The 12,003-nt window shown below is 42.1% G+C and overlaps 1 protein-coding gene across 1 annotated transcript in view; it reads right to left on the bottom strand.

Annotated features, from left to right (window-relative positions):
• The window catches only part of TFAP2D (transcription factor AP-2 delta), a 63,135-nt gene that overhangs the window by 26,737 nt on the left and 24,395 nt on the right, over positions 1–12,003 (bottom strand). Inside the window, exons 3-4 of the mRNA XM_076332607.1 lie at positions 8,513–8,678; positions 5,653–5,771 (exon numbers count right to left, since the gene is read on the bottom strand). Coding sequence (XP_076188722.1) covers positions 5,653–5,771; positions 8,513–8,678 — 285 coding nt within the window. The remainder of the gene's footprint in view (positions 1–5,652; positions 5,772–8,512; positions 8,679–12,003) is intronic.

The following is a 12,003-nucleotide window of genomic DNA, read 5'->3' on the forward strand; positions in this document are numbered from 1 at the left end:
AAAATAATTTTCAGTGAAATTAAAATGGATTTCAGTGGTATGTTAACAGTGAGTCAGAATGATCAGGAATATAGCTGACTGCCAGTTTTGTATTTAAAACATCTATCCCAGACTTCTTCATGGATGAGAAAGGGTACAAATTTAAGCCATAGCTTCTACATTTCTGTAGAGGTGCTTCAAAATTTCCATTTCAGCTACTGTTCCTTAAATACAGACTTAAAGGGTAAGTCAATTGCAGAAGAGCAATAAAAATGAGGTTTTGCTTTTCAGCCAGACTCCATTAAAACACTTGGTAGGTTTGTTTTCATGCCAGCATGGAAAGAAGATAAAAGTCAAACCCTTTGAAGCTGTCATCAGGTGGAATTACCATTCTCCAGACAGCTCTATCCTGGTCCCAGTCAGACGCAAGTAACAATACAAAGAATGTAGTCAGCAAAGAATTTAAACATTTAGCCATTGGAAAAGTCTTGGTTTCTTCAAGAGAGCAAAACTTTATGTGATGAACTGTAGGCATTTCTTTAACATGGTCATCAACAAACTGACTGAAATTTGCATGTTTTCATTTAATGTAAAAAAAAAGGGAATGAAAATATGAATTGTCATTCAAATTTAACTTTACAAAGATGGTGTATATTATTTACTAGTGCTGAGAAAATTATACTAAACTGTTTTGATGATCTGAGAAAATTATACAAAAGTATAAAACTTGTCCATTTTACCTAGAGCTGGGATTGTGATTGTGACTGAATGCTAACGGTATATGAAGAGATAAATTCATGAGCAAAAAGAAACAAAATTACTTGTCTGCTTGTGGATATAGATAGGTAAAAGTGTAGATACAAATGTACCTAATGTGTTTTGTGAAATAATAAATTAAAAAATGTTTTAAATATATTTTTAAAATATGTTTTTACTGGAAATGGAAAGCTGATGTATACTATGAATACACATTAGAACTATGCATATTTATTCATATAAGCACGCACTTCCGTATGATATAAGGAGTAGGCATTCTAAATTGCAACATCAAATTCTAGATAAAAATACAAATCTGGGTGTGAAAACACTCTGCAGCACATGATTTCTCATATCTCATTGTTGAGCAAAGGTGTCATTTTGAACCTGGACCAAATGATGATTTGGTATTTAGAAGTGGATTGTGATATACTTCTATACATATTATTTTTTGTTAATCTCAGTGAATAGAGGTCCCTTGTATTACTGTACAGTAGGAAATAAGTCTGCTTCATGGGAGAAAGTAGTTTGTACAAAATGTCATAAAAGACTGTTGTGGTTTAACCTCAGCCGGCAACTGAGCCCCCCACAGCCGCTCGCTCACTCCCCCCCCGCCAGTGGGATGGGGGAGAGAATCGGAAGAGTAAAAGTGAGAAAACTTGTGGGTTGAGATAAAAACAGTTTAATAACTGAAATAAAATAATAATAATAATAATAATAATAATAATAATAATAATAATAATAATAAAGAATATACAAAGCAAGTGATGCACAATGCAGTTGCTCACCACCCGCCGACCGATGCCCAGCCAGTCCCCGAGCAGCGGCCCCCCCGGCCAGCTTTCCCCAGTTTATATACTGAGCATGACGTCCCATGGTATGGAATGTCCCTCTGGCCAGTTGGGGTCAGCTGTCCTGGCTGTGCCCCCTCCCAGCTTCTTGTGCACCTCCAGCCTGCTCAGTCGGTAGAGCATGGGAAGCTGAAAAGTCCTTGACTAGTGTAAGCACTACCTAGCAACAACTAAAACATCGGTGTGTTATCAACATTGTTCTCACCCTAAATCCAAAACACAGCACTGTACCAGCTCCTAGGAAGGAAATTAACTCTATCCCAGCCAAAACCAGGACAAAGATGTTCTTTCTTTTTCTATGCCATAATTTGGAAAAACATTTATTCTAGGTGAGAATGTGGAAATGTGGATCAACTGACCTCTTTTCTTTTACCTTAGATTTGCCGCCTTCTGCTTAGTTATTATTTACATCAGGGAGGAGTCACACTAAAGGCAGAAACCCCTAAAATCCCGGCTTTTATAGCCAGTTGCCTTGTTTCAATCTAAAATCAAATTTCCCTATGTGCAATATCCCCAGCTCTTTCCTCATGCAGAGACAAAGAATGGGTGTTGGGGATCGTTGACTCTTTCTCCTTCAATCCAGCACACGGCTTTGCAGCTATAGGCAGCACTGCCTTTCCTATATAATTTGACAATTGACCAGAGAGCTTTGCATGATGAAAAAGGACAGTTGCTGAACCTGAATTGGCAGAGACAGCTCTGGAAAGTCTCAGTGGAGAGACCAGCCGCGTACCTTGACAGGTGTAAGGAGCAGCGTGCGTGTCTCCTGGGTCTAGCAAGAGTGAGAGATGCTCCTATGCAGAGTGAAGGCAGAAGCTGTGTCCCAGGAGGGGGACACTTGGCATCTGAACCTCTTACTCTCTCCTCAGCTTTGCCTCCTCCGGATGCTCTACCCAGCAGAAATGTTACCCAGGGGCAGGAGGGACAGGCGGGAGGTGGAAGGAAAGGTTTTTTTTTTCTATTTGTAGGGTGAGGGGAGGAGGAAGAAGTGGAAGGATATTTAAACAAAGGCTGGTGGGGGAGAAGTGTGACAGTTGATAGCAGGGTGAAAAAAGTAACTACTGACCTATTTTTCTCAAGAAATTTGGTCCACAAATGATGAATGCAGTCAATTCTATGTCTAGTAAATTTAGTGTCTTAGTTAGGTTTGACAGGAAAACAAATTCTAAGTGCTTTTTCTGATTTTTGTAAATAATCTGATGGTTTTAAATTCATTCATGCGTTACTTTTACCTGCATCTGCAATAACATTTATGCTATATCTCTGCCTTATAAGTGACCTGTCCAAACAGATGGGGACATATCCCCTCTTCTCACATCCTTTCTTGCTCCTGCTGGGGAGACTTTTGACTCCTTTGAGCCAGCAGTAAGGCTTAGCCTTGGCAATGCTGGTACTTAATGGGGGAGCCTTTATTGTATTAGCTAAGACATAGGAATTTTCCTTTTAGAGCTGGTAAGAAAAATGACCTTTCCCTTCATCTAATCTAGGCACTAGAGGGCATCCCTCACCTACAGGTTGCACAGATATGTCCCATACTGCTGTGGAGAGTCTTGCAACGCTGAGTTCATTCTCCTAGTCTCTTTCCACCCCTTGTGCTGATTTATGTGGATGACAACGTAAAGAACAGAACTGATCGGACAAAAAATTCCTACTCTGGGCCCCAGAAGTCCCTACCAAAGACACTAAGATGCAACCCGACCAAAACAAGAATAACAGTAAACACCCAGCAGCCTTGCTGAACCCCAAAAGAAGTAAGTTTGCAGAAAACAAAGGGCCACAGTATAATTTTTATGAAGTCTGGATCTTCACATGACCACCACAGCTTAGAAATTCATTGCAGTTCCTCTGTTGAACTTAGCAGTACTCCCTAAAACTCAGTGATTTTAGTCTATTTCAGAGGAAGAGAAGTATTAGTCATGCCAGAGACTTTTGAGACGGCTTTGGTCAATATACCTTATCACCATACAACTAATTTTGCCTTTTCTTACCTCAAACAGATATTCAAGAGGTTGAGCACATTCCTACCTCACAGAGATATTAAAGGCCTCGATACACTGAAGACTGTGAGGACCTTTAGTAATAATAAACTTAGAACCATCTAAAGTAATCAAGAGTGACACAGTCCTGGGTCCTTATGAGAAGTCCACACAGTGCACCTGATATTTAGGGATTTAATAAGACTAACAAATCATGATGTCAATTTGTGTATTGACATCACATAGAAAAAGCCAATGTTGTGTCCTTCATGTCCTCTAAAAACCCGGAATAAGCCTGTATCTTTCCATTTCTGCCTCCTCCAGCAGCAGGAGCCATTGAGGGATGGGTTTCCTTGCAGAAACCATGCTACAAGTTAGTACCACTTGGAAGTAATATCCGCACGTACAAAAGGAGGACAGCTTATACCACAAAGAATTCAATGAGCACTGCCAAGTTTGACCAAGGATTGGTTACACAGACAGAAAATGAGCTTCATTTTGTTTTCTGTTGGAACGTTAACGCACATGGTAGTGCCTTTCCCAAAAATTCCAGTAGACAAAATTCATTATTAGGATGTCTAGGCAAACAGGTCTCTGTCAAAGTGACCTCAGTCTCCTCAGTATATATCTTTAGAACTCACATTAAGGCAGTCCAAGAACAAAAGCAATACCATAGGCTTGATAATGGGTTTGCTATTGGCTGTGAGTAAAGGGCAGGGAGGCAAGCACAACTCCATCCCTGGGAAAAAGGAATCTAATTCTGACTTACAGTAAAGGTATTTTGCCGTCAATCCCAGGCCAGCAGTTGAAAGTGGGCTTCCTCACTCTCAATCTCTTCTAATGAATGAGTAGCTGGCCACATAGCTCTGTTTATTCTTCCCTGCTAAGACCCAAGATGCATGAAGGACTGTGAGGGTAGGAACAGCCCTTACTCCTCTAAATTGGGGGAGAAAACTCCCTTTTCTAAGACTATAACTCCATTATGGCTTTCTCTTTATTACAAGCAGGTGTGATATGGACACATCTGTATTTCAGAGCAGCCCCATTGTAGTTCTCTGTGCTCAGTGGCCCCTCAGAACATTAGTCCCTTCTCTTAGATGGTGAAAAACATCCATTGTTGTGGATTCAGCACTATTTTTCCATCCTTTGAGATATTAAAAACCTGACTAGACAAGGTCCTGAACAACCTTTTCTAACTGACCCTGTTTTGAGCAGGAGGGTTGGACTAGAAGATCGCCAGAGGTCCCTTCCAGCCTCAACCTTTCTGTAATTCTGTGATTCTGTGGTAATATGTGCTGAGACCTCAGCCTACTTGCCTAGATCTGTATGGACCTTTCAGGTTATGATCCTAGAAGGTGTTGACCTTTAGGATGAGCTGAGTGCTCTCAACATCAAGGAGAAAGGATCTGAAATTCCCAGAGCTGCTACTCGCAGCCAGACAACAAACCAAGTACTTAGTGGATTCACCCAGAACAGAAGAGATTCAGGTAGAGTTTCTTCCCTTTGCCTGAGGGGTTTGAACCTGCATCTCCCAGCTGAAGGTTTGAAGAGCCCGGCAGTATTTGGTGAATGATATTTAAACAACAAATAAAGGCCAAGAAAGTATCTCCTGGGCCTGTCTAGAGTTTATCTGAAAACAGATTTCATTAATTTATGTGTGTGGGGAAAAGTCTTGTCTAAATATTATGCCTTCTTATGGGAAAAAAAAAAAATCACATTTTTGGATCAGCTCCAGGAAATTCACAAGTTAAAAAAAAAAAGGGAGGATAAACAAACCTACTTATAGAGTTGGTACAAGACATTCATCTCTCACAAGAACACTTGGATCATCGATTTGTAAGTCAGATCCCAGCACAGAAAGCACAGATCAATGCTGAGGAAACTGCAGGACCAAACTACTTGCTGGGAGTCAAGACATCTCAGAGTGAACTTCCATTTTGCCACTTGTTCTGTCTGTGGCTTTAGGCAAGTCAGTTCTCCTCTTTGTACAAAATACAGATTATGATATTTAACACTGTGGCTGAAAAGTGTTTTATACAAGGAAACATTTTAATTATGTTTGTATTATATTGCAATATTATAAACCCTACCTTCTACCAAGGAAGTCAAGAGTGTGACATTTGCTGCTTTTCTTCTTCCTGCAGGCAAATTCAGTCCCAGTCTGTCTAATTTTTCTCGCAAGCAGCGTCCTCCATTCTTGGATTTTGCTCTATCACGAGAGAACAGTAGGAGAGAGAAACTTGTCTTTATTCTGCACTTTTTTCCCCATGTTAATATAAGTCTAGAAATTGTACACACCTTATTGACAAATGTGTCGGGTAGTGCCTGCGCTAATGACATCAATGGAAAATCTTTCAGAGCTGTATTCTTAACGTCTTGCTCGTGCTGTGCGAGTCTTTCACGCTGGTTCTTTGACAAAGTTAGACATTTTAATGCCTGTCACAGGGGCACCAGATCTTCAGACAGCTTCCCACCTAGTGGGACCCATGGTCCTGATTTGGGCACAGAGCCTGGGATTGCAATGCTTCAATATAAATATTGACAGTACAGTCGCTTATATCTGATTTAACCACCCCAGGCTCCCAAGACAATCGAGAGAGAAACATGCGCTTCTACAATGATATTAAACAGATGTCTAGAATGAGGGGACTTTACCCATCTCTCTCACCTGACTATAAAAGGAAGCCAGCTGGCTACTCAAATGTAGACATCTATGTGGAACCCAGCTCCAGCTATCCCTCTATAATTTATGTAGAGACCTGGGTACTTAGAAATGTAGTCTACAAAGCCCAATACTTACAAGGAAGAAGGATAAAGCAATAGGAAATGCTGAAGCTAAAATCCCAGCCATCGTTGGTTATCTATGCCCCTATCCCAAATGCCTACGTCACTTTGTTATCACAAAATGGTTCCTGGTGCATCCCACACCTGCTTTTCTGCAGTACCTCAGTGTTTGAAGCATTTGAGACATATCCACTTATGCAGCAGACGTAGGTTCAATTTCTTGCTCAGCCTGAGGGAATTTTAACCTGTGACATTTAGATGAATGCAGCAGGCAGCTGGCAGCGAATAACTGATGTTAAAATGCTTAAACATTGAACAGAGCAGTGACTGGAACCCAGATCTCTCTTATCCCAGAGGAATGACCTGGTCATTAGATAATAAAGTCATCACTACAATTACACCTTTGCTTTTGTCCAATAAGTATTTGATTAGCCCCAAATGAGATTGAGGGGCCCTCAGCTTAGAATAACCAATCGCTGAGTATTAAGCATGCCTAACTAGATGTTTTGAGGTGCAGGTTCAGGTTCTTTCAGGCAGAGGAAGGAACCAAACTTGGAATACCACCATTTGGATAGCCATTTTTACGCACTAAGAGGTACCACAACTTTGACCATGTTGTATGACAGGAAATCTCTTCTGAGAACACTTAATTCTGAAGAAAAACTAGCTGGGGAAATACCTAGATGGTGACTGCTCACAGGATGCAAAACCAACCCTGCCAGGTCTCAGGCAAACTGCGAAAGAGATTTGGTTTTGCTGCATCTCTGCTGGTCAACCGCAGCGTGTTTGAGCCTGTTCTCTAGTTGTGACCCCTGCAGACATAGCCTGACCAAATCTATTCATGTACACTCTCTGCTTCATAAAACAGAATTAGCACATCCAAACTGCTGGCTGGGAGTAGTCCCTGGTTTTTGCTAACTCCTGAACCATGCCCAGGGTTCATTTGGAAGAGTGATTGGTCTGGGTCAAAAACTTATGGGGATCATTCTAGCATTTTAACAGAAGAGAGAAATGAATCCCCATGTTCAGGCTGATGCCCTTGCATTCTTACTAGCTTGTACTGGTATTGATGAAGCCTGCGGTATGAGTATTTAAAGTGAATATTTCTGTGACTATTAGCTGAAGGCCTCTCCAAGGTGAAGCAGTAACAGAGGAAAACTTTTGTGGATGTAGATTTTGGATTTCAATGTCTATAGAGGCAGGTAAATGGGGCTTGTGTCCCTGAAACAATTTTGTGATCTATAGTCCTTACTCTGCAAGATGGCTCGAGACAGCTCTTGGACTACTACATATCTTAGAATATCTCAGGTTGGTTATAATGACTTTCAGTATAAGTATGAGGATCAGTGTGGCCTTCAGTGACAGCAGTGAAATAGCCTATGACTTTCCAGCGAGTTTTGATCAAAGGGCATTCAAGTAGCTTATGCCATCTAAGTTGACGCCTCAGGGACATTGCGACTCACATATGTCTGGCTGAGTTACAGTTGCCTCCTTGTTTTCCACTTGCAATGTGAGGCACAGCCTGCCACTTTCCTCCTCTCTGCTACTGCTCTCTGCAGGTGTCTACCCTGGTCAGTGAAGGGTCAGAAGCAAAATTTTACCTAATTACTTGCTTCTTGTCCAGCATCTCACAATGAGAAAAATAAAACCAGCGTATTCTGCTAAGTCTATCTTTTCTGTGCTCAAAAGGCATGCAAGGGAGAAAAAGGCACCCCTACACCTCCATGTTTTAGGTTTTTGATGAGTGAGGGCTGTAATTACACTTGGTAAAACAATTTACTTCAAAATAGTTGCTCAACAAGAAGTCAGATTTGTAGCTCTGGTGAGATTTTCCATGCACTGAAGGTCTTTTTGTTTTCATTCAAAACAAGGCAAAGCGACACCTATCCATCTGTGATGGACAACTGAACTGAAGGGGTAAAAAAAAAAATCAGTTCACTGAAAAATGTAAACATTCTGTGAAAAGTGTGAACACAATCTTCATTTTTTTCTCATTTATTGAAAATTTCCCTAGAAACAGTGTTCACTCCCAAGCCATCTCCTTCTGTTTTCCCAAACTGTGACCACCTATTCAAGTGGGGAAAGAGAACAAAACCTATTGGCAGAAAATAAAATTACAGAAATTACAGCACTGTCTAGGACTTGTTATTCTCACCTTCAACTTACCTTCTCAATATACCTCCTAAGAGGGAAGCATTGAGGCATTCTGGTGGTGAAAGGCGCCTCTTCACCTCTGCAATGGTCACTTTGTACTTTGAAGTGGAGCTGAGTAGAGATAAGCGACCAGGAACAGAGCAGAAGAGGTCGGTGGGGTTAACAACGCAGGTGCCACCTACAAAACAAAAGAAATGTTAGAGCGGGGGAAACCTCATATTCCATGTTTTGACAAATTCAATCATGAAGAATAATTCTGTTGTTTAGTTGTAGCTGTTTTGGTTGTTGTTTTTGTTTGGGTTTTTGGAGTATTTTGGGGGTAATGGTTTTGGTTTTGGTTTTGGTTTTAAATACTGCATCATATTGTTGCCTTGAGAAAGATGAATGGATTGAAATTTCAGTCCAAGAAAAGTGAACTATTAGATCTTATAAGCTTTACAGTCAAACTAGATCATTATGGCTACCTCATTTGATTTCATGCTCAGTAAAAATTATATATTGTCAGTCTTTCAAGTCTTGTATCTAGTGTGATTAACGACATAAGATTGAACAAGATTCAGGTATCATTCAGGATTTTAAAAAATGCGGTTGGTGAAAAATGTAAGGCATTGGTTCAAATGAGAAATGTTCATTTTAACTCTCAGAGCAGTGTTTAGGATAACAAAGATGCAACGGCACTATAGGTTTGCAGTGATTTGCAGCCAGAACGGCTTTCCACGCCTTTGAACTCTCATATACTCCTTCTAAAGTTAGGTCAAATCCTCAGCTGATGTTAATGATTGAAATCTATCGAGCTACATCAGTTTATCTCAGGTTAGTTCTGGAATTGTTTATTTCTTGAAAGTGGTAATTACTTGGCTTGGGTCTAAAACTGCTGAATGATCGCCAAATCTTTCAATGAAGACTGTGATCAATAACTCCTCAGGCAAAATCGAGCTTTTAACTTAAAGTTAATATGTGAGAGAGCAGGAGAGAAAACTTTCTCTGCAACTGATCCAAGAGAATAGTACAAACTACCGGGGGGGGGGGGGGGGGGGAGGGAAACTTAAGGACTAGCACATATTTTATCACCAAGTGCAAAACACACTTCTTTGACCTGCCTTCTCCAGCCTAACTACAATAAAAAATTCTGTGGAAGAAATAAATCTTACCACTGCATGCACAGTTCTTCCCTGGGGGAAAGATGAGGAAAAAGAATGAGCTGCATATGACAGTGATATAAAATATCATAAAATTCAATGCACTACTAGAAGGAGTTCAGATTGTCTCTGTGAGGACAATGATATAAAGACCTTCTTACAGCAGAATGAATCTGTGCTCATCATTCATGTTTAAAGGAAAGATACTGTATTTTTTAAAATACCATGATAATTTCTTCTTTCCTGTGAACACCCTGGTCTTTTTGCACTGCAAGAGCTCACTTTATTATATTTAAAAATTTTGGTTTGTCATCTAAATTCTATAATGAGAACAGAACAGAATAGTATAGAAAAGAAAAAAAAAAAAAAGAATAGCTCACATTAGACATGATCCTAACACCTTTACTTTGTCTTCTTCCACATGTAATCCCTTTTAAAATTAAGGTGACTACGTATGTTCCAGTTTTAGCAGAGACAGAGGAATACAACTGAAGGATGAAGCTTCATTAAAGGCAGACTATTGCTTGCTTACATAAGGCAAACAGAATTTCTTTCCAAACATTTCAGCTCTTGAAGGTATATTTAAACATTTGTGCTGACAGCAAAACCAGAAAAGAACATCTCTTGGTATAAATCCCAGACGGGTGAGATCCTGACTCAGTGCAGCAGGATATTTTATGACTTTTCTAATTATGCTACAAGATAAATATTAGTGTCCACTTCTCAGACAGAATATAGAGATGAATCAGGAATCACCGAACATATAGACATACCAAAGGCACTTAGGCACATTTTTGCACAGCTCAAAGATACAATTCATGAGCTCATATGCTCAAATACGAGCATATGCTGGGGGAGGGGAACCTCAATCCATCCCACTCCTACCAGTTTGATGCCAGGGCCAGGAAGAGATGCCCAGAGCCTGGAGAAGGAACACAGGTCAGCAGGAGAGCGCCTGAAGAGCAGCACAAAGGAATTCCAGTCAGTAAGTCAGCTTCATCGGGGGCCCAACTTACATACCTCTATGCAAATGCACGTAGCATGGGGAATAAACAAGAGGAGTTAGAGACGTGCGCACGCCTGCAGGGCTACGACCTTATTGACATCACAGAGACGTGGTGGGATGGCTCCTATGATTGGAGTGTTGGGATGGACAGATACAGGCTCTTTAGGAAGGACAGGCAGGGGAGACGAGGAGGGGGTGTCGCTCTCTACATCAATGACCAGCTGGAGTGCATGGAGCTCTGCCTGGGGATGGATGAGGAGCCGACCGAGAGTTTATGGGTCACAATTAAAGGGAGGGCAGGGACAGGTGACATTACGGTGGGTGTCTGCTACAGGCCACCCAACCAGGAAGACCGAGCGGATGAGGCCCTCTATAGACAGATAGGAGCAGCCTCATGCTCACAAGCGCTGGTCCTCATGGGGGACTTCAGCCACCCCGACATCTGTTGGAGGGACAACATGGCAGGGCATAAGCAGTCCGGGAGGTTCCTGGAATGCATTGATGATAACTTCCTTCTCCAAGAGGTAGAGCAGCCAACGAGGAGACGTGCTACGCTGGACCTTGTTCTCACCAACAAGGTGGGGCTGGTGGGGAATGTGAAGCTCAAGGGCAGCCTGGGCTGCAGTGATGATGAAATGGTGGAGTTCCAGATCCTTAGGGCACCGAGGAGGGCACACAGCAAGCTCACTACCCTGGACTTCAGGAGAGCAGCCTTTGGCCTCTTCAGGGATCTGCTTGGTAGAGTGCCATGGGACAAAGCCCTGGAGAGAAGAGGGGCCCAAGAAAGCTGGGTAATAGTCAAGGATCACCTTCTTCAAGCTCAGGAGCGATGCAACCCAACAAAGAGGAAGTCAGGCAAAAATTGGGTAAGGAATTGGTTAGATGGTCACATCCAGAGGGTAGTGGTCAACAGCTCAATGTCCAGATGGAGACTGGTGATGAGTGGCGTCCCGCAGGGGTCCATATTGGGGCCGGTACTGTTTAATATCTTCATCAGTGACATAGACAGTGGGATTGAGGGCACCCTCAGCAAGTTTGCAGATGACACCAAGCTGAGTGGTGCGGTCGACACACCAGAGGGATGGAATGCCATCCAGAGGGACCTGGACAAGCTGGAGAAGTGGGCCTGAGTGAACCTCATGAGGTTTAACAAGGCCAAGTGCAGGGTCCTGCACCTGGGTTGGGGCAACCCCCGGTATCCATACAGGCTGGGGGATGAAGGGATTGAGAGCAGCCCTGCCGAGAAGGACTTGGGGGTCCTGGTGGATGAGAAGCTGGACATGAGCCAGCAATGTGCGCTCGCAGCCCAGAAGGCCAATCGTATCCTGGGCTGCATCCAAAGCAGCGTGGCCAGCAGG

This window comes from Aptenodytes patagonicus, chromosome 3 (assembly GCF_965638725.1).
Source record: "Aptenodytes patagonicus chromosome 3, bAptPat1.pri.cur, whole genome shotgun sequence".
NCBI classification, from domain to species: domain Eukaryota; kingdom Metazoa; phylum Chordata; class Aves; order Sphenisciformes; family Spheniscidae; genus Aptenodytes; species Aptenodytes patagonicus.